At 55.1% G+C, this 23,783-nt stretch overlaps 1 protein-coding gene and 2 long non-coding RNA genes across 20 annotated transcripts in view; 2 read left to right on the top strand and 1 right to left on the bottom strand.

The window, feature by feature from the left end:
• Positions 1-803: 803 nt before the first annotated feature.
• LOC142034222 (uncharacterized) lies at positions 804-4,614 on the bottom strand. 2 transcript variants are annotated; one of them, XR_012651562.1, is made up of 4 exons: positions 1,888-4,614; positions 1,596-1,722; positions 1,189-1,392; positions 804-939 (listed from the first exon to the last, which is right to left on the bottom strand). It is a non-coding gene; the product is annotated as an uncharacterized LOC142034222 (long non-coding RNA). The 2 variants fall into 2 exon arrangements; XR_012651563.1 differs by having other exon boundaries at positions 1,332-1,392; positions 1,888-4,607.
• Positions 4,615-9,357: 4,743 nt separating this feature from the next.
• On the top strand, positions 9,358-12,532 carry LOC142034907 (uncharacterized). Of its 2 annotated transcripts, none has more exons than XR_012651767.1 (4): positions 9,358-11,448; positions 11,614-11,740; positions 11,944-12,004; positions 12,397-12,532. It is a non-coding gene; the product is annotated as an uncharacterized LOC142034907 (long non-coding RNA). The 2 variants fall into 2 exon arrangements; XR_012651766.1 differs by having other exon boundaries at positions 11,944-12,147.
• A 232-nt stretch (positions 12,533-12,764) lies between these two features.
• The window catches only part of ALG9 (ALG9 alpha-1,2-mannosyltransferase), a 109,228-nt gene continuing 98,209 nt past the window's right edge, over positions 12,765-23,783 (top strand). For 11 of the 16 annotated variants that reach the window (XR_012651555.1, XR_012651559.1, XR_012651552.1 and 8 more), the window contains exons 1-9: positions 12,830-13,026; positions 13,697-13,835; positions 14,026-14,160; positions 14,967-15,037; positions 15,940-16,028; positions 17,044-17,179; positions 17,548-17,635; positions 17,778-17,883; positions 22,992-23,114. Coding sequence is in view for 5 of the 16 variants with exons in the window: in XM_075035087.1 (XP_074891188.1) it covers positions 12,932-13,026; positions 13,697-13,835; positions 14,026-14,160; positions 14,967-15,037; positions 15,940-16,028; positions 17,044-17,179; positions 17,548-17,635; positions 17,778-17,883; positions 22,992-23,114 (982 nt within the window). In the remaining 11 variants the exon portion in view is untranslated. Of the gene's footprint in view, positions 13,027-13,696; positions 13,836-14,025; positions 14,161-14,966; positions 15,038-15,939; positions 16,029-17,043; positions 17,180-17,547; positions 17,636-17,777; positions 17,884-22,991; positions 23,115-23,783 lie in introns of all 16 variants that reach the window. The other 5 variants (XM_075035086.1, XM_075035090.1, XR_012651561.1 and 2 more) reach the window with 5 other exon arrangements.

Raw genomic sequence — 23,783 nt, 5'->3', positions numbered from 1 at the left:
TGTAAGATACCCTTAGCGTAACGCATGTGTGTAGTTAATAAAATGCTTGCTTTTTCCCTTATAGTCAGTGTGTGTGTTTACCTTCTTGGGAATCCTCGAAACCACCCTAAAACAGGCAGTCATGCCCATCATTTACACCTTTGTTGACAACAGCAACTTGCATTTCTTGAAATGAACCTTTCCTGGTTTTGCCCCAAACTGGGGAGCAATTTTACTCCAGTCCACTCCAAAGAACACCTTAACTGTGGAAGTGGCGCTCCAACTCACTGATTTGCAATTGTGACACTTTCTTTTGAATTTCCTAAGGCACAAGCTAGCGGTGCTTCTCTGAAGTGAATGAGAACACTGCAGTTATCGATGGCCCTCCTCAGCCTCGAGATGCAGAAGGATGGGGGCTGAGATGGTCAGGGAGGGCTGCGGCCTTGCCTGCTCTCAAAAACTCAGCCCCAATTTGCCCTGCATACCGGTCCCATTGCACAACACATGCAACTGCAACTCTGCCCTTAACAGCTCATACGTCCATCCCCTTCCCCTGAACTAAGTGCCCTGCCAGCTACAGCTCAGTCCAAAGGTGAACCAGCACAAATCACTCCTACAGCAACGCTGCCCCACCACCAAACTTGTCTCTGGAAACTGCCACCTGATGTCCCTGAGATTTCCCCTTGCAAACAGCCAGGACCAACACACACAGCAAAAATTCCAATGGTTGCTGAAGGTTAAAATTGCATGTGCTGTGCATTTTTACTGGCCTCAGTGAAAGCAGAGTTGGGCAAGAAAGTAGCTCAATGGGGAACAGCCAGTTGGAGAAAGCATTTTATTGGGTACCCCCAGCACTGAATAGCTGGGCAAAGGGCAGGGACAGAAGCTGTTTTGGGACAGAGAGGAGGAACGTGTTCCTCCAGAGGCTGAGGTCCAGCAGCTTCCTCCCCCGTGCAGGTGCTGAAAGAGAAGCATTCATCAGAAGGGGAAACCACCTCAAAATCCCTGCTCTTGAGTACTTGTCCCCTGGCACGCACACAGCCTCAAAGGACACTTTGGGTGGCTGCAGAGCCCTTCCACTCCCCACAGCTGGTGCAGCACCAGCAAGATACAAAAAGTAGTTCTGAGACTTCTTTGGGAAGTCGTGTCATCTTAACGCAGAAGTGGAGCAGCTTCTAAAAATCTTGAGAACTGCAGAGAGCCAAGTACCTGCTCCAGAAGCACAGACAACCTCCCCAAGGGCCAGGGATGCTTTAGGCTTCGCAGCCCCAAAGACAGGGAGATCGCCTTCCCAGGAGTGCCTTTCTCTTGCCCCTTCGTCAGCCCAATGCCGCTCCTCCTCTCTCACTCACTCTTGCCTCACAGTTCCTGCCACGTGATGGATGCCTCTTCTTTCTTCCCCACCAGCGGCTGCTGCAAAGGCAGGAGGACGTGGTCAGGACAAAGAAGTACCTGCTCCTCCACATGGAGGACAGAGAGGAGATGCTGGGCCTGCCCCTGGAGGGAGCTCTGCACAGCATCACCCGACCCCAGGCCATCCTCCCACATCTAGCCCTACACCCTAACACCCCTCCCACCCCACCCCAGAAAAAACCTTGCAGATTGGCTATTCTCACCAAATTGATGCTCTGGTGCTACCCCGGCCACGATCACTGCCGCCTGCGGAGTTCACACCGATGCTGCTCCTCCTCTTGCTCACTCTTGCCTCGCTGTTCCACAAAACACCTCTTCTTTCTCTGCCAGCTGCTGCCAAGGAAGGAGGACATGGTTAGGCCTGAAAAGCACCAACTCCTCCACCTGAAGGAAACAGGGATCCCTACATCCCGCGAGGGAGCTCCCCAAGGCACCACCCGGCCACCACCCACCCGCCCGCAGAGCCCCCACCTCCGCAAAACCCTCCTGCTTCACCTTGTCTCACCAAAGCGATGCACAGCAGAGTTCACACCGGTGCTGGAGCTGGGCTCGGAGGCAGGCACCCTGGGCAAATCCAGCTGGGCATGCAAAGCAGCGGCCAAAGAGGCTGCACCCCTGCTTACAGGGGGCTCGAGCCACTGCCTAGACTGCAAAGCACCCGGGACTCCAGGGCACTGGCCAGGCCCTCACTTACAGGGCAGCCCTGGTCCCAAAGGCCCACGGAGGCTCCTTCTCTTTGATTCAGGGGCACCCTGACTCGCACCCTGCTAACGGGGCGGTCACCCCACACAGGCTGCCAGCTGAGCACTATCAAGAGTGCTGGGCACTTTCTGCCCTGAAGGCAAGTGAATCGGCAGCAGTGGCTGGTGACTGTTGCAAGGGCTTGTCCTGGGAGGTTTTGGGGGCTTGGGCAGAAGAACTTCCAGAGGTGGGTTCCTCATCGCTTGGGACAAGCTGCTACTTGAATGCGGAGCAGCTGGTTGGAGGGTGACTGGTGTTTGGGGCCTGCAAGTGGTGCTTGCTACCCTAAATCTGCTGCCTTACCCTGCCGTGCCCTGGTCCCCTTGCTCTCTGCTCTCAGCCCCAGGAGCAGCTTGGGAGAACCATAGGGGAAGGCTGGGGGCAAGGGGCCTGTTCTGGGCAAGGGGCCTGTTCTGGGCATCAGGCACGTGCCTGCAAGCAGGGCCCAGGTCCTGCCCAGGCAGCCCTGGTACTGGGAAGCCCTTTTAGTGCCCTGAGGCTGGGGCCTCTGCTCTTTAAATGTCCAGGCTGCTGGGCACCACACAGTGAGAAAAGTGGGTCTAAGGCAGCTGAGCCTAGGGGGTAAGGGGTAGAAGGGAGGAAGGATGGCCAGGGACTGGGGAACACTGTAGGGAGGTCCCTCCGAGGGCCAGCGTCCCTCTCTCCTCCAGGCAGAGGAGCTGGTGCTTGACTGCGCCCTCCTTCCTTGGCAGCAGGTCCCGGAGAAGAAAGCAAGAAGAGGCATCCAACGTGCGTGGAACCACGAGGCAAGAGCAAGCGAGAGGAGGAGGGGCAGGCTGAACAAAGGGAGAGAGAAAGGCGCTCTGGGCAAAGGGACCTCCCTGTCACCGGGGCTGTGGTCACACAAGAGCATTTTGGTGCTTTTGGGATGGTTTTTATGGGTCTGGGGGAGGTACTTGGCTCAGTGCTATTCCCTAGATTTTTAGAGGCCATTCCAATTCTGTGGTAAAAAGACACAACTTAAAAATCTTTGCCTCTGAAAGGCTGGGGCCAGGGACACCCACCTGATTACAGGGGGTCCCTCCAAGCACCTCCCACCGAGCGCAGGCAGCACGCACAACCCTACTTACAGGGCAGCCCCCCGTGGCTCGGCACACACTCCCAACAAGCCCCACGGAGCCCGAGGCTCCGACTTGCGCCCCAGTTACGGGCTGGCCGTCTTGGCTGCAGCACAACACCATGTCTTCAGGAGCCCAGGGAGCGACCTCGACCCCAACTGCGGGGAGGTCGCCCCAGCCAAAAGCAGCGCCAAAGGCGGGACTGCGCCCTCCGGCACAGCGCATCCTCAACCTGCACCCTCTAAAGGGCGAGGGAGGGCTCGCTCCTGGTACCTGGCTAGGGCAGCCTCCCCAGCCCTGCTTACAGGGAGGGCGGGCTGCTCCTGGGGACAGAGGGCTCCACGGCTCGTCACACACGCCCCGAGTACAGGGCTGTCATGCCCCGAGTACAGGGCTGTCACACTGGCAGGTCACCAGCAGGACAGGTAGCCAGGCAGGCAGAGACCCAGGCCCGGACTACAGGCAGGTCGCGCTGCCCGCGCTACGACAAGGCGGCTTCGCTCTGTCCTTAGAAAGAAGGGGCAAGCCCGGACTCTCCCTCCACTCGCGGGCTCAGAGGGGACCCCCCACTGCTGCACAGAGCCCTTCTTTCCCTCCTGGGAAGCTTAAGCTAAGCTAAGCTAAACTAAACTAAGCTAAACTAAGCTAAGCTGCAGCGATTTTAACGGGGGCCTAAAGGACAAGCTCACTCGCTCACTCACACCGACAAAGACAAGGACACACAAAGAGAACTTCCCAGAAGAAAAAGCAAGCTCTGTGCAGTCAAGCTCTGGGGAGCCATCCCTACCCCCGAGCAGGAGAGGAGAGCCTCAGACCTGCCCCCTGGGCTGCATGGAGGCCAGAGGAGCCTCAACATGCCAAGGGGCTTCACGGGTGGCCAAAGGGCAAATGCCATGACACGCCCCAACTCCAGGGGGGTCACGCTGGCCAGGCTGCCAGCAGGCAGAAAGCCACTGGGGCCAGAGGAGGGGGGCGCGCGGAAAAAGCCCTCCCCTGCTTACAGGGCGGGCTTGGGGTCCAGAGAGCTCCATTTCCCCCTTGGGTGCGGAGACGGTGGCTCTCACCCTCCTTACAGGGTTGCCACTCTCTCCGGGCAGCCTAACCATGGGGCAACATGGCAAAAGGCCAACGACCTGAGCCCTGGTTACAGGGAGGTCGTCCAGTGCAAAGCCAGCCACGGCACCAAAGGCGCTGGCAATGTTTTTGTGTGACCACAGCCCCGGTGACAGGGAGGTCCCTTTGCCCAGAGCACCTTTCTCTTTCCCCCACTTCAGCCCACCCCTCCTCCTCTCGCTCGCTCTTGCCTCGCAGTTCCACACAATGCCTTGTTTTTCTTGTCCAGGAGCTGCTGCCAAGGAAGGAGGGCACAGGCAAGCGCCAGCTCCTCCACCTGGAAGAGAGCGGGACGCCTGCCCCCGGAGGGAGGTCCCCACAGCACCCCCCAACCCCCAGCCATCCTTCCCCCCTCCTACCCTCTACCCCCCCCCCGGGCTCACCCACCCTTCTTACCGCCATGGTGCCCAGTGGCCCGGAGGGAGGCAAAAGAGCAGAGGCCCCAGCCCTGCTTCCAGGGCAACAGCCCAGCTCAAGGAAATAAAAAGGCTTCCCAGTGCCAGGACTGCCCAGGCAGGACCTGGGCCCCGCTTGCAGGCACATCCCCAATCCCCAGAGGGGGCCCCTTCCCCCCAGCCTCCCACCTTCCCTCGTGGTTCTCTTTCTCCCAAGCTGCTCCCAGGGCTCAGAGCAGAGAGAAAGAGAGCTAGGGCAGGGCATGCCCAGCCCCACTCATCTCAGCCCCACGCCTCTGAAAGGCCAGGGCCAGGGACACCTGCCTGCTTACAGGGGGTCCCTCCCAGCACCTCCCGTTGAGCGCCGGGGATGTGCACAGCCCTGCTTACAGGGCAGCCCCCCTCGGCTTGGCACGCTCAAAAGCCCCGTGGAGCCTGAGGCTCTGACCTGCGCGGGAGTTATGGGCTGGCCATCCTGGCTGCAGCACAACAACACGTCTTCAGGAGCTCTACTTCCCCCCCAGGTGCAGAGACGGTGGCTCTCACCCTTCTTACAGGGTTGCCACTCTCTCCGGGCAGCCTAACCATGGGGCAACATGACAAAAGGCCAACAAAAGCAAAGACCCAAGCCCTGGTTACAGGGAGGTCATCCTCCAGCACAAAGCCAGCCAGGGCACCACAGGTGCTGGCAACGCCCTTGTGTGACCACGGCCCCGGTGACAGGGAGGTCCCTTTGCCCAGAGTGCCCTTCTCTTTCCCCCACTTCAGTCTCCCGGGCTTCTTCTGCTCCTCTGCTCGCTCGCTCTTGCCTCGCAGTGCCGCACGACGGATGCCTCCTCTGTCTGCTCCACCACCAGCTGCTGCATAGACAGAATGATGCCGTCAGGACCGACGGACACCGGCCCCGCAGGAAGCTCTCCACAGCACCACCCGAAGCCCGCCCATCCTCCCACACCTACCCCCTATACCTAAGCCCCCTTCCGCTACCCCCACCGGAAAAAGCCTCGCAGATCGGCTTTTCTCACCGAATCGGTGCTCCCTGCAGGGACGAGTGCCAAGTGCCCTCTGCTGCTCCGGGCTCCGCTCCTCTACCGCTCTCGGCGCGCGCTGGACCTCCGCACCTCCTGTGGCGATGGCTGACCGCGCCTCCCCGGGACGGCGCCTGAGCCCCGGCCCTCCCCACGGTGCTCCCAGACCCCCTGGAGGCGCTGGCCGACGCCCGCCCGCCCCGAGGAGATCCCAGACGCTCCCCACGAAGGCGGCGCCGACCCCGGCCGCCCGCCCGCCCCGAGGCGATGGCAGACGCTCCCCACGAAGGCGGCGCCGACCCCGGCCGCCCGCCCGCCCCGAGGCGATGGCAGACGCTCCCCACGAAGGCGGCGCCGACCCCGGCCGCCCGCCCGCCCCGAGGCGATCGCAGACGCTCCCCACGAAGGCGGCGCCGACCCCGGCCGCCCGCCCGCCCCGAGGCGATCGCAGGCGCTCCCCACAAAGGCGATGGCCGACACACGCCCCGAGGCGATCGCAGGCGCTCCCCACGAAGGCGATGGCCGACGCCCGCCCCGAGGCGATCGCGGACCCTCCCCCGGCGGCGCCGACCCCCGCCCGCCCCTTCCCCAGGCGGGTCCCGCTCCCTTTCCCCTCAGGCGCCCGCTCTCCCCCTCACACAGGCGCGCGACGCTTGTTCCCGCCCGCCCCTGCCCCCGCCCCCGCGAGGCGCCCGGGCGACACCTGTTCCCGCCCGCTCGTGTCCCCGCCCCCGCCAGGCTTCCGCGCGACGCCTGTTCCCGCCCGCCCCTGCCCCCGCGAGGCGCCCGGGCGACACCTGTTCCCGCCCGCTCGCGTCCCCGCCCCCGCCAGGCGTCCCCCCCGGGGAGGGGGCGCGCACCCCGCGCCCGCCCTGCAGCGGGGACTGTCCGCGCGGTGCCTCGCTGCGACGGAGCTCCGGGGGCTCCCGCCGGCGTCGCACCCGCTCCCAGGGCTGCGCGCGTGCGCTTCGCGCGGGCGGGGGCGGGCGGGAACAGGCGTCTCGCGGAAGCCTGGCGGGGGCGGGGACGCGAGCGGGCGGGAACAGGTGTCGCCCGGGCGCCTCGCGGGGGCGGGGGCAGGGGCGGGCGGGAACAGGCGTCGCGCGGAAGCCTGGCGGGGGCGGGGACACGAGCGGGCGGGAACAGGTGTCGCCCGGGCGCCTCGCGGGGGCGGGGGCAGGGGCGGGCGGGAACAAGCGTCGCGCGCCTGTGTGAGGGGGAGAGCGGGCGCCTGAGGGGAAAGGGAGCGGGACCCGCCTGGGGAAGGGGCGGGCGGGGGTCGGCGCCGCCGGGGGAGGGTCCGCGATCGCCTCGGGGCGGGCGTCGGCCATCGCCTTCGTGGGGAGCGCCTGCGATCGCCTCGGGGCGTGTGTCGGCCATCGCCTTTGTGGGGAGCGCCTGCGATCGCCTCGGGGCGTGTGTCGGCCATCGCCTTCGTGGGGAGCGTCTGCGATCGCCTCGGGGCGGGCGGGCGGCCGGGGTCGGCGCCGCCTTCGTGGGGAGCGTCTGCCATCGCCTCGGGGCGGGCGGGCGGCCGGGGTCGGCGCCGCCTTCGTGGGGAGCGTCTGCCATCGCCTCGGGGCGGGCGGGCGGCCGGGGTCGGCGCCGCCTTCGTGGGGAGCGTCTGGGATCTCCTCGGGGCGGGCGGGCGTCGGCCAGCGCCTCCAGGGGGTCTGGGAGCACCGTGGGGAGGGCCGGGGCTCAGGCGCCGTCCCGGGGAGGCGCGGTCAGCCATCGCCACAGGAGGTGCGGAGGTCCAGCGCGCGCCGAGAGCGGTAGAGGAGCGGAGCCCGGAGCAGCAGAGGGCACTTGGCACTCGTCCCTGCAGGGAGCACCGATTCGGTGAGAAAAGCCGATCTGCGAGGCTTTTTCCGGTGGGGGTAGCGGAAGGGGGCTTAGGTATAGGGGGTAGGTGTGGGAGGATGGGCGGGCTTCGGGTGGTGCTGTGGAGAGCTTCCTGCGGGGCCGGTGTCCGTCGGTCCTGACGGCATCATTCTGTCTATGCAGCAGCTGGTGGTGGAGCAGACAGAGGAGGCATCCGTCGTGCGGCACTGCGAGGCAAGAGCGAGCGAGCAGAGGAGCAGAAGAAGCCCGGGAGACTGAAGTGGGGGAAAGAGAAGGGCACTCTGGGCAAAGGGACCTCCCTGTCACCGGGGCCGTGGTCACACAAGGGCGTTGCCAGCACCTGTGGTGCCCTGGCTGGCTTTGTGCTGGAGGATGACCTCCCTGTAACCAGGGCTTGGGTCTTTGCTTTTGTTGGCCTTTTGTCATGTTGCCCCATGGTTAGGCTGCCCGGAGAGAGTGGCAACCCTGTAAGAAGGGTGAGAGCCACCGTCTCTGCACCTGGGGGGGAAGTAGAGCTCCTGAAGACGTGTTGTTGTGCTGCAGCCAGGATGGCCAGCCCATAACTCCCGCGCAGGTCAGAGCCTCAGGCTCCACGGGGCTTTTGAGCGTGCCAAGCCGAGGGGGGCTGCCCTGTAAGCAGGGCTGTGCACATCCCCGGCGCTCAACGGGAGGTGCTGGGAGGGACCCCCTGTAAGCAGGCAGGTGTCCCTGGCCCTGGCCTTTCAGAGGCGTGGGGCTGAGATGAGTGGGGCTGGGCATGCCCTGCCCTAGCTCTCTTTCTCTCTGCTCTGAGCCCTGGGAGCAGCTTGGGAGAAAGAGAACCACGAGGGAAGGTGGGAGGCTGGGGGGAAGGGGCCCCCTCTGGGGATTGGGGATGTGCCTGCAAGCGGGGCCCAGGTCCTGCCTGGGCAGTCCTGGCACTGGGAAGCCTTTTTATTTCCTTGAGCTGGGCTGTTGCCCTGGAAGCAGGGCTGGGGCCTCTGCTCTTTTGCCTCCCTCCGGGCCACTGGGCACCATGGCGGTAAGAAGGGTGGGTGAGCCCGGGGGGGGGGTAGAGGGTAGGAGGGGGGAAGGATGGCTGGGGGTTGGGGGGTGCTGTGGGGACCTCCCTCCGGGGGCAGGCGTCCCGCTCTCTTCCAGGTGGAGGAGCTGGCGCTTGCCTGTGCCCTCCTTCCTTGGCAGCAGCTCCTGGACAAGAAAAACAAGGCATTGTGTGGAACTGCGAGGCAAGAGCGAGCGAGAGGAGGAGGGGTGGGCTGAAGTGGGGGAAAGAGAAAGGTGCTCTGGGCAAAGGGACCTCCCTGTCACCGGGGCTGTGGTCACACAAAAACATTGCCAGCGCCTTTGGTGCCGTGGCTGGCTTTGCACTGGACGACCTCCCTGTAACCAGGGCTCAGGTCGTTGGCCTTTTGCCATGTTGCCCCATGGTTAGGCTGCCCGGAGAGAGTGGCAACCCTGTAAGGAGGGTGAGAGCCACCGTCTCCGCACCCAAGGGGGAAATGGAGCTCTCTGGACCCCAAGCCCGCCCTGTAAGCAGGGGAGGGCTTTTTCCGCGCGCCCCCCTCCTCTGGCCCCAGTGGCTTTCTGCCTGCTGGCAGCCTGGCCAGCGTGACCCCCCTGGAGTTGGGGCGTGTCATGGCATTTGCCCTTTGGCCACCCGTGAAGCCCCTTGGCATGTTGAGGCTCCTCTGGCCTCCATGCAGCCCAGGGGGCAGGTCTGAGGCTCTCCTCTCCTGCTTGGGGGTAGGGATGGCTCCCCAGAGCTTGACTGCACAGAGCTTGCTTTTTCTTCTGGGAAGTTCTCTTTGTGTGTCCTTGTCTTTGTCGGTGTGAGTGAGCGAGTGAGCTTGTCCTTTAGGCCCCCGTTAAAATCGCTGCAGCTTAGCTTAGTTTAGCTTAGTTTAGTTTAGCTTAGCTTAGCTTAAGCTTCCCAGGAGGGAAAGAAGGGCTCTGTGCAGCAGTGGGGGGTCCCCTCTGAGCCCGCGAGTGGAGGGAGAGTCCGGGCTTGCCCCTTCTTTCTAAGGACAGAGCGAAGCCGCCTTGTCGTAGCGCGGGCAGCGCGACCTGCCTGTAGTCCGGGCCTGGGTCTCTGCCTGCCTGGCTACCTGTCCTGCTGGTGACCTGCCAGTGTGACAGCCCTGTACTCGGGGCATGACAGCCCTGTACTCGGGGCGTGTGTGACGAGCCGTGGAGCCCTCTGTCCCCAGGAGCAGCCCGCCCTCCCTGTAAGCAGGGCTGGGGAGGCTGCCCTAGCCAGGTACCAGGAGCGAGCCCTCCCTCGCCCTTTAGAGGGTGCAGGTTGAGGATGCGCTGTGCCGGAGGGCGCAGTCCCGCCTTTGGCGCTGCTTTTGGCTGGGGCGACCTCCCCGCAGTTGGGGTCGAGGTCGCTCCCTGGGCTCCTGAAGACATGGTGTTGTGCTGCAGCCAAGACGGCCAGCCCGTAACTGGGGCGCAAGTCGGAGCCTCGGGCTCCGTGGGGCTTGTTGGGAGTGTGTGCCGAGCCACGGGGGGCTGCCCTGTAAGTAGGGTTGTGCGTGCTGCCTGCGCTCGGTGGGAGGTGCTTGGAGGGACCCCCTGTAATCAGGTGGGTGTCCCTGGCCCCAGCCTTTCAGAGGCAAAGATTTTTAAGTTGTGTCTTTTTACCACAGAATTGGAATGGCCTCTAAAAATCTAGGGAATAGCACTGAGCCAAGTACCTCCCCCAGACCCATAAAAACCATCCCAAAAGCACCAAAATGCTCTTGTGTGACCACAGCCCCGGTGACAGGGAGGTCCCTTTGCCCAGAGCGCCTTTCTCTCTCCCTTTGTTCAGCCTGCCCCTCCTCCTCTCGCTTGCTCTTGCCTCGTGGTTCCACGCACGTTGGATGCCTCTTCTTGCTTTCTTCTCCGGGACCTGCTGCCAAGGAAGGAGGGCGCAGTCAAGCACCAGCTCCTCTGCCTGGAGGAGAGAGGGACGCTGGCCCTCGGAGGGACCTCCCTACAGTGTTCCCCAGTCCCTGGCCATCCTTCCTCCCTTCTACCCCTTACCCCCTAGGCTCAGCTGCCTTAGACCCACTTTTCTCACTGTGTGGTGCCCAGCAGCCTGGACATTTAAAGAGCAGAGGCCCCAGCCTCAGGGCACTAAAAGGGCTTCCCAGTACCAGGGCTGCCTGGGCAGGACCTGGGCCCTGCTTGCAGGCACGTGCCTGATGCCCAGAACAGGCCCCTTGCCCAGAACAGGCCCCTTGCCCCCAGCCTTCCCCTATGGTTCTCCCAAGCTGCTCCTGGGGCTGAGAGCAGAGAGCAAGGGGACCAGGGCACGGCAGGGTAAGGCAGCAGATTTAGGGTAGCAAGCACCACTTGCAGGCCCCAAACACCAGTCACCCTCCAACCAGCTGCTCCGCATTCAAGTAGCAGCTTGTCCCAAGCGATGAGGAACCCACCTCTGGAAGTTCTTCTGCCCAAGCCCCCAAAACCTCCCAGGACAAGCCCTTGCAACAGTCACCAGCCACTGCTGCCGATTCACTTGCCTTCAGGGCAGAAAGTGCCCAGCACTCTTGATAGTGCTCAGCTGGCAGCCTGTGTGGGGTGACCGCCCCGTTAGCAGGGTGCGAGTCAGGGTGCCCCTGAATCAAAGAGAAGGAGCCTCCGTGGGCCTTTGGGACCAGGGCTGCCCTGTAAGTGAGGGCCTGGCCAGTGCCCTGGAGTCCCGGGTGCTTTGCAGTCTAGGCAGTGGCTCGAGCCCCCTGTAAGCAGGGGTGCAGCCTCTTTGGCCGCTGCTTTGCATGCCCAGCTGGATTTGCCCAGGGTGCCTGCCTCCGAGCCCAGCTCCAGCACCGGTGTGAACTCTGCTGTGCATCGCTTTGGTGAGACAAGGTGAAGCAGGAGGGTTTTGCGGAGGTGGGGGCTCTGCGGGCGGGTGGGTGGTGGCCGGGTGGTGCCTTGGGGAGCTCCCTCGCGGGATGTAGGGATCCCTGTTTCCTTCAGGTGGAGGAGTTGGTGCTTTTCAGGCCTAACCATGTCCTCCTTCCTTGGCAGCAGCTGGCAGAGAAAGAAGAGGTGTTTTGTGGAACAGCGAGGCAAGAGTGAGCAAGAGGAGGAGCAGCATCGGTGTGAACTCCGCAGGCGGCAGTGATCGTGGCCGGGGTAGCACCAGAGCATCAATTTGGTGAGAATAGCCAATCTGCAAGGTTTTTTCTGGGGTGGGGTGGGAGGGGTGTTAGGGTGTAGGGCTAGATGTGGGAGGATGGCCTGGGGTCGGGTGATGCTGTGCAGAGCTCCCTCCAGGGGCAGGCCCAGCATCTCCTCTCTGTCCTCCATGTGGAGGAGCAGGTACTTCTTTGTCCTGACCACGTCCTCCTGCCTTTGCAGCAGCCGCTGGTGGGGAAGAAAGAAGAGGCATCCATCACGTGGCAGGAACTGTGAGGCAAGAGTGAGTGAGAGAGGAGGAGCGGCATTGGGCTGACGAAGGGGCAAGAGAAAGGCACTCCTGGGAAGGCGATCTCCCTGTCTTTGGGGCTGCGAAGCCTAAAGCATCCCTGGCCCTTGGGGAGGTTGTCTGTGCTTCTGGAGCAGGTACTTGGCTCTCTGCAGTTCTCAAGATTTTTAGAAGCTGCTCCACTTCTGCGTTAAGATGACACGACTTCCCAAAGAAGTCTCAGAACTACTTTTTGTATCTTGCTGGTGCTGCACCAGCTGTGGGGAGTGGAAGGGCTCTGCAGCCACCCAAAGTGTCCTTTGAGGCTGTGTGCGTGCCAGGGGACAAGTACTCAAGAGCAGGGATTTTGAGGTGGTTTCCCCTTCTGATGAATGCTTCTCTTTCAGCACCTGCACGGGGGAGGAAGCTGCTGGACCTCAGCCTCTGGAGGAACACGTTCCTCCTCTCTGTCCCAAAACAGCTTCTGTCCCTGCCCTTTGCCCAGCTATTCAGTGCTGGGGGTACCCAATAAAATGCTTTCTCCAACTGGCTGTTCCCCATTGAGCTACTTTCCTAAGTCTGCCCGGGCAGGGGCAGGGAAGGGGGCGCGGGCGGGGATGAGCAACCGCCACTGTGGGGTGCAACGGTAGTCCACGTGCATTATGGGGGGAGCGGCCGCGTCGTGAGAAGTGCTGCCGTGGCGGGTGAGCGAGGGAACCTTGCTCTGGGCCAGGTGTCCCCGCCCGCACAGCGCCGGCCCGGGGCCGTCGGCAGCGTACCAGGCGCGCTGCCCCCGGGAAGAGCGCGCTCACGGCCTCCCGCGCAGGCGGCGTGGAGGCGCGCGCCCGTGCCCACACCCGGCATGGCGGCCGGCAGCTTCGGCACCACTGTCGTTTCGTGCGCTGGCGGCAGGGAGCGGGCGCTCGGCTTTCCGTACTCGACATGGCCGCCAAAGGGGCCCGGCAGCGGCTGCGGGCTGGAGGTTGTGGGGAGTCGGCCCGGCCGCGGCCGGAGGCCGCGGAGGAGGCGCGCCTGGAGTAGGTGTCGGAACGGGCGGCGGGGCCGCGGGGAGCCGAGGCCGGGCTGCGGCGGGCGCCGGGCGCGTCCCCCCTTCCGCGGGCGGCGCGCGGCCGTGGTCTACGCGGGGGCGGGTTCTGCAGCCGTCACTCGGGCGCGCTCGCAGCTGTCCTTCGGGGCCCGGCAGCCGCAGCGCCGGCGGGTGGTGTCAGCTGCGAGCACCCGCCCAGGTATTTCCTTGCGGCTGGGGTTTTACGTCTCCAAGGTGCCCACAGCCCCGAGCGAACCCCGCATCGGGTGGCCGCGGTGGGTGCCCAGCCGGGTTAGCGTGTGTTGTGGAAGTGGGTCTGCCGTCGGTGGAGCTGCTCCGGGCCTGCGGTAGCGAGTGCGTGGCCTCGCTCTCTGTTGTTGGGGGCAGGAGGGCGAGGTCCTGGGGGGCTGTCTTGCAGCGGCGGGTTAAGCACTCAGGGCCGTTGCTGCGGTGTGGTGAGGGGGGGTGATGGTGCTTCCATGGGATGGGACTGGCATCCCCCAAAGAAGGCAGTGAATGAAAGACTCATCTGTACTTACACGGTGCTTAAATGAGAGATGCAAATATGCTTGTCAGTTCTTTGCCTACTGTCACATTGCTAGTATAGATCTTGTTACTGAGTCTTCTTGGTGCGTATTTGTATTTTTTCTTTGCACTAGATCATCTGGGAGCAAAGCAGGACAAGTTTGGGCCCCTGAAGGATCAACAGCTTTCAAGTGTCTCATCTCAGCCAGGTTCTGTGCAGCTCTCTTAAGTAACATCTCTGATTGTGATGAGACGTTTAACTATTGGGAACCGGTAAGGGGCTTGCTTTCCTTGGAGATACTTGGGAATTTGTAGTTGGCCTGTGCAAATGCAGATTTATCTAGAATCTTGTGCTAATCTCTGTGTTTCAGAGAGAAATTTTCTTACTCAGGAATTCGGAGATGGGAAATGCAGAACTGTCTGCTCTGTGTGATGCATATTATTTATTTAATCTCTGTTGTAGACACACTACCTCGTTTATGGAAAGGGGTTTCAGACATGGGAATACTCTCCAGCCTATGCTATCCGCTCCTATGCTTACCTGTGGCTTCATGCCTTACCAGCCTGGTTCCATGCTAGAGTTCTACAAACTAACAAGGTAAATCAGATGTGTGAAAGCTTCTTTTGTGAATAAACTTGCCTTTAGTCTGTGTTGAACAGCTGCTTTTTTTGTTGTCAGAGGTAAGAGAATTAGTGTTTACAAAACACTAAGTTGTTTACAAACACTAACTTCCCCGTAAGGAATTGCAAGGGTTTGTGAGCTGACTCAACGGAATCCAAGGAAAAGTGACTGGGAAGTTGCAGGGAAATGCTGTTAGGCTCTGGGTTGATTGAGAACTTGTCCCAGAGGGGCTGGTAGCTCCTTGGCCCTTTGAGTGTGTGCAGGCCTGGGGACAGTTACCTGGCAGCCATGGGCTCTCGTTCACCCCTGTGAGTTTCACCCTGATGCTTTAGAAGCCTGTATTGTTTCCTATGCCAGCTATTAATGACCATTTTGATTTTTTTTTTCAATAAACTATAAAAAATAAATTAGTATTTTGCAAGGGATATTGCAAACTGAACTCACAGATGTAAAAGAAAAAGCACAGAATGTGCATTCTGCTTGGGTATCCACTGCCATACTTGGCATGTTTCTGCACAACATAAGGGGTAGTTTTGGTAGGTTCAGTGGACTGTGTTCACTTTTTGTGTTATAAAGGACTTCACCGTTAGAGGGCTAGGCTTTGAGCTGCTGGGATCTTCAGCATCCCTTGGTGTGGGATCTGGGTCTAGAAGAATAGGCTCATTAACCACTGCCAAACTTGCTCCATCCTGTTCAGAACTTTGTTCTTGGGATGGACTTCTTAGTAATAGATGCATAAGCTTCATTGCAAACCTTGTTCAGGCTCTGAGTATGTCTCCTAGGTTCTCATCTTCTATTTCCTCCGATGCTTCCTGGCCTTCCTGAGCTGCATTTGTGAACTCTACTTTTACAAGTGAGTATTTAGAAGCTGTCTACAGTGAATGTTTTGGAGCAGTGTGAGTAGCATGTTCAGTTACTGCCACAGGAAATACACTCTGAAGCTTATGTGTAGATGTGTCTGGTAAATTGGGCTACTTCACAGTGAACCTTGACAATATGTGTTCTCATGATAACTTAATGAAATATTGGTCAGAATTCCACTGTTAGGACAAAATTGTATTCTCAGATGTGCCACCCACATCTCCACTCCAGTGTTTTGTTGACTACACTCATTTTCTCAATGATGACAGCAAGCGGGGTGGGAGTGTTGTAGACTGAGCTCTGCTGGAGGAGAGACTGGTGCTGTGGTTGCTTATAGTGAATTTTAGTGGAATACATTGATTGTTGCTGTCTGTAATGTATCTGCCAATGGTGTTTACATCCACCAAAAGCAGTAGCCTGAACATACAGTTATCTTGTCTAAGCTAGATTTTTATTCTTACCTGCTGCCTCTGCATTTGTGGCTTTCAAACTATTACCTTGCATGACTTTTCTCTTGGCAATAGTCTGGTTTTAAGAATGTGAGCTGTGGCTTTTTGCATAATGGCATTTTGTGAGGGGTGAAAATCTTAGGTAGATTGATGTTGCTATAGCAGTGCAGACTCCCTGAGATTTGCACAGGTGCAACTGACACTGGTAGAAGCCAAGTCTCTTTGAGAGTTTTGAACTAATGTAACTTACGAGGATCAGAAATCACAGGCCAGAGGCAGTCAAACTGCTCTTCAGGTTGCCTTCAGTGACTGAGTAATGAGAATAACCCACCTTAAAGCTTTCAGGATGCTCCATGGATTGTTTGTGGTTCTGCGTGCGTTGGGTACTGTTCTTTGATATACTGAGGATATTTTTGTGGTATCTAATTCTCTCTTGCTTCCTTAGGGCTGTGTGCAAGAAGTTTGGGCTACATGTGAGCCGGCTGATGTTGGCCTTCTTAGTACTCAGCACTGGGATGTTTTGCTCATCTGCAGGTAAGTGTGCTTAGCAATGATACTAACAATTACTTTGTCCATAGAAACCAAAGACAGGTCCAGAAAGAAGAAAATCCACAGCACTAAAATACCTTTCTAGCAATTGTTTGTTGTATTCTGCTGCAGGTGTTTCTCATGGCAGGTGTGATGACAGAATAAGTGTTGATTCAAATTATGTTCCCTGCATCATCACTCTCTTGTATCTTTCAATTTCCAGGGTGTGTTTGTTTCTATTGTTGCCTCCAGTGTCTCTGCAATGGGCCGTGCCTTTTAAACAGGGTCTTGGCCTACCTTCCTTGAATATATTTTGATCCAAGAAAGGAGGGTCATATTTTGGCATTGTCATTTGCATTTGTGTCCTGTCCCCTCTGGCTGGTTGTACCCATTTGCCTAGCCAACCACTGTAAGACTTATAAAACATCTGCTGTAGATATTGAATAAAGTGCAAAGAGAGACTTTGAGCAAGGGTGTTCTGTATTGTGTGCATACAGAAACTTAAAGGGGAGTACCACAACTTATGAATGCTGAGATTTCCTATTTTACCCTTCTTATGTTTATGGTGAGTGGGGAAAGGACTTTTCCTTCATTGTTTTTGCAGTGTCTTACATCTTCTCATTTTTCACTTACTTCCCACCAGTCTCTGCCTAGTTGTTTCAGAGACTGTACCCGGTCAGCTCACATTTTCTGCTGTCATTTGAGCAGGTTAATTTTTTTCAGCCTAGCAGAATATAGGGGGTGCAGCGTTACAAGTGGTAAGCCTGGATGCTGTCAACTGGTTACCACTGCTGAGTGCCACTGAGGAAAGAGGCCTTCATACTTAAAGGAAGTATTTCTGGTCTTGGCAGAACAAGAAAAATAATCCTTTTTTTTTTTTTCCTTTCACTGAAATGAGAGTCTCCAGTATAGCATCCCAGCTCCAATGGAATGAATGAGAGATGATTAGCCTTATCTTGGCCTCATGCAGTTCTCCTCCTGTGGGAAAATTGTTCTAACCCCTTCTTTCCTTGTGTTGCAGCTTTCCTCCCAAGCAGTTTCTGCATGTACACCACGGTGATTGCCATGACTGGCTGGTATATGGACAAGACCTCTGTAGCAGTGCTGGGGGTGGCCGCTGGAGCCCTTCTAGGCTGGCCCTTCAGTGCAGCTCTTGGGTAAGAAGAGGAAGGTTCAGGAGTTTTGCACTTTGACAAATGTTTCTTGCCTGGTTGGGGAGAATGTAGGGGCTGGAGAGTTGGAGGAAGAAACTAGCAGGGACTGAGCTGCCAGCCTAGTCCAGGATTATTGCTACAGGCTTCCATAGCCTGATTTCTTTGCTTTTGAAGAACCTAGGTTGGGAAGATTCCTGACCCTAATACACTGAGAGTAAAACCTGAGTTGGATGACTGGAATATGGAGTGGAAGCAGAGCCCAGTGAAGTGATGGTTCTCTTCCAGCTACTGCCCCGCTTGCTTTGAAGGGGCAGGAAAACCTGCAGTGGGGAAATAAAAAGTCTCCAGTTGATACCTGGTCTCTCTTTCAGGCTTCCTATTGCCTTTGACTTGTTGATACTGAAGCAGAGGTGGAAAAGTTTCCTAAACTGGTGTGTGGTGTCATTGATCCTGTTTTTGGTAAGTGCCTGTAACAATGCAAAGAGGGAATGGATTGGACTTGCAGTAGAAGGGGTGGGTTCCATTAAGAAAATCACATGGAGCTTTTGGGCAGTCCAGCCAAAAGCTTCTGGCACTTTAAATAATAGATGCTTTCTTCCAGGTGCCCTTGGTAATTGTGGACAGCTATTACTACGGGAAGCTGGTAGTTGCACCTCTCAACATTGTTTTATACAATGTCTTCACCTCTCATGGACCTGATCTTTATGGTGAGTTTAAGATAACAGGACAGGAACGGAGTCGTCATTTTTCTTGCTACTGTCTTGCTACCGTCTTGCTACTGTGACCCACCAGGTCTCTATTGCCAATCCTTTTTCTGACGTACTCTAAAGCAAAAGCAGCCTGCAAGCTCCAAAGGGCTGCAGTTCCAGCTCTTTGCCACAGGATGTCTCTGTCGAGCTGGGAATCCGCAGGCCATTGTCGGATTTCTCAGCGCTGTGAGTTAGGCTGCTTTTGTTCACTTTCAAGTTCTGTAAACCGTCGTGAGATGTCTTTGCGACACAACAGAGAACTGTTAGTAGCAAACGTGCCTGGATGCTATGGGAGTGCAGTGGGCACGAGTAAGACATGTGTGTGTTTGTCAGCTTTAATGGAGTTCTTGGCTGTTCCTCACAATCAGGGTGCAGAACCCTGGGAAAGTGGGTAACAGTGCAGAATCCATAGTTCTTTCAGTTCACATCGGGTCTCTGCAGACTTCCTGAGTACATGCTGTGCCTTGGGAGTCTCCTTGCTTATAGGCAGTATATGGCCTGGATTTTTCTGGCAAGCAGAATCTGAGGTTACCATAAAGACATTTGATCTGCAGGCAAGTCATCCGCCTATGAGGGGTTCCCTGGTACTGGCCATTTAGGATACTGGTATGAACCTTGATGGCAGTGCTGTGTTGTTTGTTTGGGAGCTGCCACTGCATTAGTTATTCATGTCATGTACTTCTAGAGCTGAAGAGTAGAAAAGTATTATATTTCTAGTAGGGCTTCAGAGGGGCTGGTGGAGACTTCAGGGGAGCTTAGGGTGCAGGATCCCTGCGTCATCTCTGTCATCTGCTTAAGTCCTGTCGAGATATTCTAGGAAGGATTCAGCAGTTTTTACCAGCAAGGCTTTCTCTGGCAGTGCCCTGCAGGCCGTATTTGTTGGTTCATTTGAAGGGCTGTTTTGGGTGGTGATTTGTTACTTGTGCAGTGGCACAGCAGGGAAACAGCTGCATTGCCATGGTTATTCATCTCTGCAGGAAGGCTCTGAAGTCTGTTGCTGTGAAATTTCTGTAAGTAAACTCCAGGGTCAGTCTCTGATAGGTTTTGGCATGGGCTTGTGGCTGACCTTTTTCACACTGGTGCATAAGTTGTTTCCAGAACCTCCAGGGACCAATCTATTCTGAAGTGTTTTATTCATATGACATCCTCAGGCTAGTAAAAGAGCCTGCTTGAAATTGCTCTTTAATGCAATGTGGCCAGGACAATGCTGTGTGTTTAGAGTGCTTCAAAACACTTGGGAAAAATAACACTACCAGGGGAGATGAAAGGCTGGCCAGTCACTTTTGGCTTTGGAGCTGGGATTTACCAACTTTCACATGATGGGAGCAGGAACTACTGGAGGCTGCAGAGTCATCAACCGATATCATCTTCAATGTAAGCATGACAGTGTTTTTCCTTTTGCCTGCAGACTGGAGTTCTGGAGACAAGGTTCAATCTTCTTCTGGGTAAATACAGTCTGTGCAATGAATATTTCCCTGGGGTGATTAGGTTTCTACAGCCAAGGGAAAGTAGTTTCTAAGTGTATAGCCCTAAGCCTGATCCTGAGGCTTTGGGATGTTTTTGTCTACATATGTTCTAAGAACACACAATTTGTGACAATTTTTGTCCCACTTCCTGTGATCAGAGCCTTGCTGTGACTTGCAGTGTGATGGCACTTTGGGAAGCTTTCTTCAGCTTGGGCGGAATATGCAGGAGCTGTTTATATGACACCTTGCTCTGTTGAGTCCTGGTTCTTAAATAGAGTGAAAATAAATGAAATGCAGAAAACAGACTGTTTATTATATTAGCATTGAATCAGACTTTCTTAGAATGAGGGCTGTGACTCACGATCAAATTATTGTGGTTTAGTGACTGCTTAACAGCTGAGCTACAGTTCCTGTCTGCATGCAGGCTTTTAGCCTGTGACAAACATAGAGTGGGGCATCTTAGCTTAAGCCTGTTTTACAACTCTTCTGTTTTGTCCTGAGCTGCCCTCACCATTGCTGTGGTCAAGCTGCAGCATGGTAGCTTGTTAAGTTCTGTTAACTTGTGTGTGAGTTTGATTTCTAGAATTGCTGCCAGAGCCTGTCGCAGAGCACAAAGTTCAAACCAGTTTCTGGCTCAGTGTCTTGACAGTGCTTCCAGTTGCTTCTCCCCATGGAATTATAGTGCCCTGAACTGACTGGGCCACAGTGTTCTTCTCACTGCTTTCATCAGTCTCTCCTACAGCCCACACCTGCTCAGCTCTAGCATGTGGGATGCTTGCAGGAAATTAAATCTTCTGTCATGGTCTGAAGGCGATGCTGTGGAAGCACGTTCCCATCAGTACTGTGCATGGAGAGTTCTTCAGTGTCCCTCCCTGCTTGAAAGACATTGTTCCAGGCCAGGACTTGTATGCAATGGGGTTGGTGTTTTTTTTTTTACATTGCAGTTCTTTCTCGGATCACCTTGAGTCATTGTGGATAACAAGAATAAAAGCATTTTGCCCTGGGAGGCATTGAGACTGAATGCCTCTGAATGGGTGAGTCATCACAGTGACCAAGCCTATTGCTTTTTGCCTGGTGTCTGTGAATTATTTAACTTGCCTGTGTAGTGCACTGTTCTTCTTTCATATTTTTTTTCCTCTTTTGTTTTTTCTCCTCACCCAGAGAAGAAAATCCCTCATTGGAGAAGGAGTGGAGGTTCCAGTGCTTAGTTCTTAAGGGCAATTAAGTCACACTGCAAAAAAATCTGAGAAAGTAGCCTTTTTGTTAAAGCTGTGCTTCAGACCTCCTTATTAGCAGAGTCCCTCAGGACACCTCTGGGCCTTTAAGGCTGTATCTGGATTGTGGAGGAGGTGTGCTTCATGAAGTGTTTCATTCCTGACTCCCAGGTTACCAATCAGAGACAGACTAGAGAGAGCCATAGTTAATTTCCTTTACTTTCCATAGCAGCCAGGGCAGGTAGAAGATTGACAGTATGGTCTCTGGTACTTATCTTTAAAGATTTGGCTGTTCTGTGCAGCTTAACTGTAGCCAGAAAACACTGGAGGGTAACAGATTATATCAGTTTAAAAAGCTTTCTATCTCATCCCAGCATCTTCTGTGATAAAGTGGGCTGTTGTTTATAGCAATGGGAGTGGGGAAGCAGGCTACGGAACCCAGTTCCAGTCCTTTTTATATAAGGAGAAGCCTTAGTGCTCCACAGAAGTAGTTACTAGAGTAGCCTAACCAGTGTTAACCCTGCTGTAAGTCTTTAGAAACCTGTACTATTGCCTTGGAAGAGAATCTGGAGGCAGCAGGGCTGGGAAGAAACCAAAGCCCCCTTTACACACATGTCCACTGGAAGATTTACAGTGTGATACCCCAGACTGCCTCAGATTTTCCTTTACAGACATATCCCAGTCAGCAGCTCTGATTTCTAGGAAGGGTAGTACCCTTCAGTCCTAAAATGATCTGCGTTCTGCATGTGTTCCAGATCTGTTACAGTGATTTTTTAGAATTGCAGTCCTTAAACAGGGAGAGTCATCAACAGAGTCTAGAGAAGGAGAAAGGGACATTGGCACTGTTGCAGTGTTGCGGTACAGATAACTCTGTAATGTCCATCACTTGACATGATCTTTCAATCTACCATATCCCATGTTCAGCCTTTCACAGGCTGAGGATTGTGCTCATGTGGGATTTGCAAGAATTATGATGCAGGTGGAGGGAGAGAGAAGGTGAATTTCTAATAATTCACTCCCTTAAGGCCCCCTACTCCCCAAAATCCAAATCTGTAATTACTATTTGCTTTCAGTGCTAATAGCTAAAGGTTTCCTAAATGAACCTCAGTTACTTGGCCTTGGCCTTAGTAACTCCAGCGACATGTTTCTGACTGGTGCAGCTTCTAATCATATTTAGCTGTAGGAGCTGCAGAGGTTTGGGGTTTTCCTTGCTGCTTTTCAGTCGTCTGATTAATTTCAACATGGACCCTATTTAAGTGGCTCTGATTGCAGGAAATTGCTGCAGCATGTGACACATGTCACAACAGTGCAGTGATTAAAGCCCCCGCGTGTCATTTACTGACTGATTGAGCTAATCACACTGAGAGACTGGCAAGTGTGTGGAGAGGAACTGGCATTCCTTATTGTTCAGGATTTTAAGCATCCTGAATTAAGAGTCCAAATAAATGACAGTTGGCCTGGAATTTCTTTCAATTTACATCCTTCAAAGCTTGCAACCAATATCCAAGTATGTCATGTTAGGAATCAGAGTTGGCTTGTTCCTGTTTGAAGTTACACTGTAAGAACAAATTGAAGTAGGGACACTTTAAACAGTGTTGATTCTAAGGAGGTGCCAAAACTAGCATCTGGGTGAACTTTAGTGGCAGAGTCTTTTGTTGGGGTGAAGTGTGAATGTGAACTCTTTTTCTTGTTCCTTTTTAGTAGATTTTCTATTTCTGCCAACATGGATTATACATCATCACTCTAGAATTATAATAATCTCTTACTAACATTGTGTCTTTTTGTGTTATTCCTCTGGAACTTCTTTGCAATTAGAAAGAATTAATTTGGAGTCAAATTTCCTAGTTTTATAAGTTTCCACTTCTACTTTCTTGCTGTGTAGGCTTTCTTAATGCAAGTGTGAATTCACAGAATTCTGCTGGACAAGGCTGACTGTTAGAGTGGCTTGTGATTCATGAGCAGCAGATGAGAAATTGACTATGACCCAGTGAAAAAGGAAGGAGAAAAATAATTTCTGAAAAGGAAGACAATGAAGTTTCTTGGGCAGACATGATTGTGAGATACTCTAGTACCTTTGTATGGCTTTTGACTAACTCTCATACCGCTGTTATGGCAGTTTTATGGGTGAGGGGCAGAACCATGAGACTGCTTCGATCGAGATGGCTCAAGCTCATTCCATGGGGCTGCATCCTTTGTCCAGCTGCAAGATCTTCTGTCCACACCCTTCCCATTCTTTGGTTCCAATATGCTTGCAATGGGGAGAATTGATGGCTGCTGCTGATTATTTCAGTCTGTGTCAGGGAGAGAAGGAACGAAGCTGCTGTTACACCTAGATCTCATACATGCTTGTATTTAAAAACACTTGTTTCCTTTTATCATCCTTTAGGTACAGAACCCTGGTCCTTCTATTTTATCAACGGCTTTCTGAATTTCAACGTGGCATTTATTTTGGCACTGCTTGTGCTGCCACTGACTTGTCTCATGGAGTGTCTGCTTCAGAAATTTCATGGTGAGTGTAAGACAGCTGTGAGAGCCAAGCACAGAGAGCCCGGATCTCAACCTTATTACTAAAGGGAGAGCTTACCTGCCAAAGCAGCTTTTCTTTATTGGAAGTGAAACTAGGTTCAAGGAAGGTCTTCGGAGTAATAGGAAAGTTCCTAGAGCTCATTACTCAGTTCGGTATTGACCCCACAATGAAGTTGCTGTGTAGAAAGAACAGGCAGTGAGATGAATCTACTTACGTGTTGTCTGCAAAAGGGCAGAAACGTGTTTTTCTCTTTAAGGATGATTCCTGTATTCCTTGCCTCTACCTCAAGAAGAACAGTATGTTATCAGGGCTGAACTATCCATACCCAGAGTAAGTTTTACAAGTTGTATGGTACATAACCTTCAGCCAGACATGCAAAGGCATTAGAAATAGCCCCGTCAGAAATCTTAAGGGGGAAAGAAACTATGTACCCATTGTTGTTTCCATCTTATCTGCAGCTGGAAATGGTAGCCTTTAGAGTTATTTGGGGAACCTTTTGCTGGCTATTCCATTGTTACTTTTTTTATACCACTACCAGAATGTTTTCTGCAGCAGCTTGAGAGAATGGAGTTATTTCCTTTTTGATTGTTGCGGCCGAGTCTACAAATAGGCATCCTCTGTTTTCTGCTGCTGCTGCCCGTATTGGGATTG

This window comes from Buteo buteo, chromosome 9 (genome assembly GCF_964188355.1).
Source record: "Buteo buteo chromosome 9, bButBut1.hap1.1, whole genome shotgun sequence".
Taxonomy (NCBI): domain Eukaryota; kingdom Metazoa; phylum Chordata; class Aves; order Accipitriformes; family Accipitridae; genus Buteo; species Buteo buteo.
Note: the sequence above shows the minus strand (reverse complement) of the source record. Positions and strands in the feature narration are given on the sequence as shown.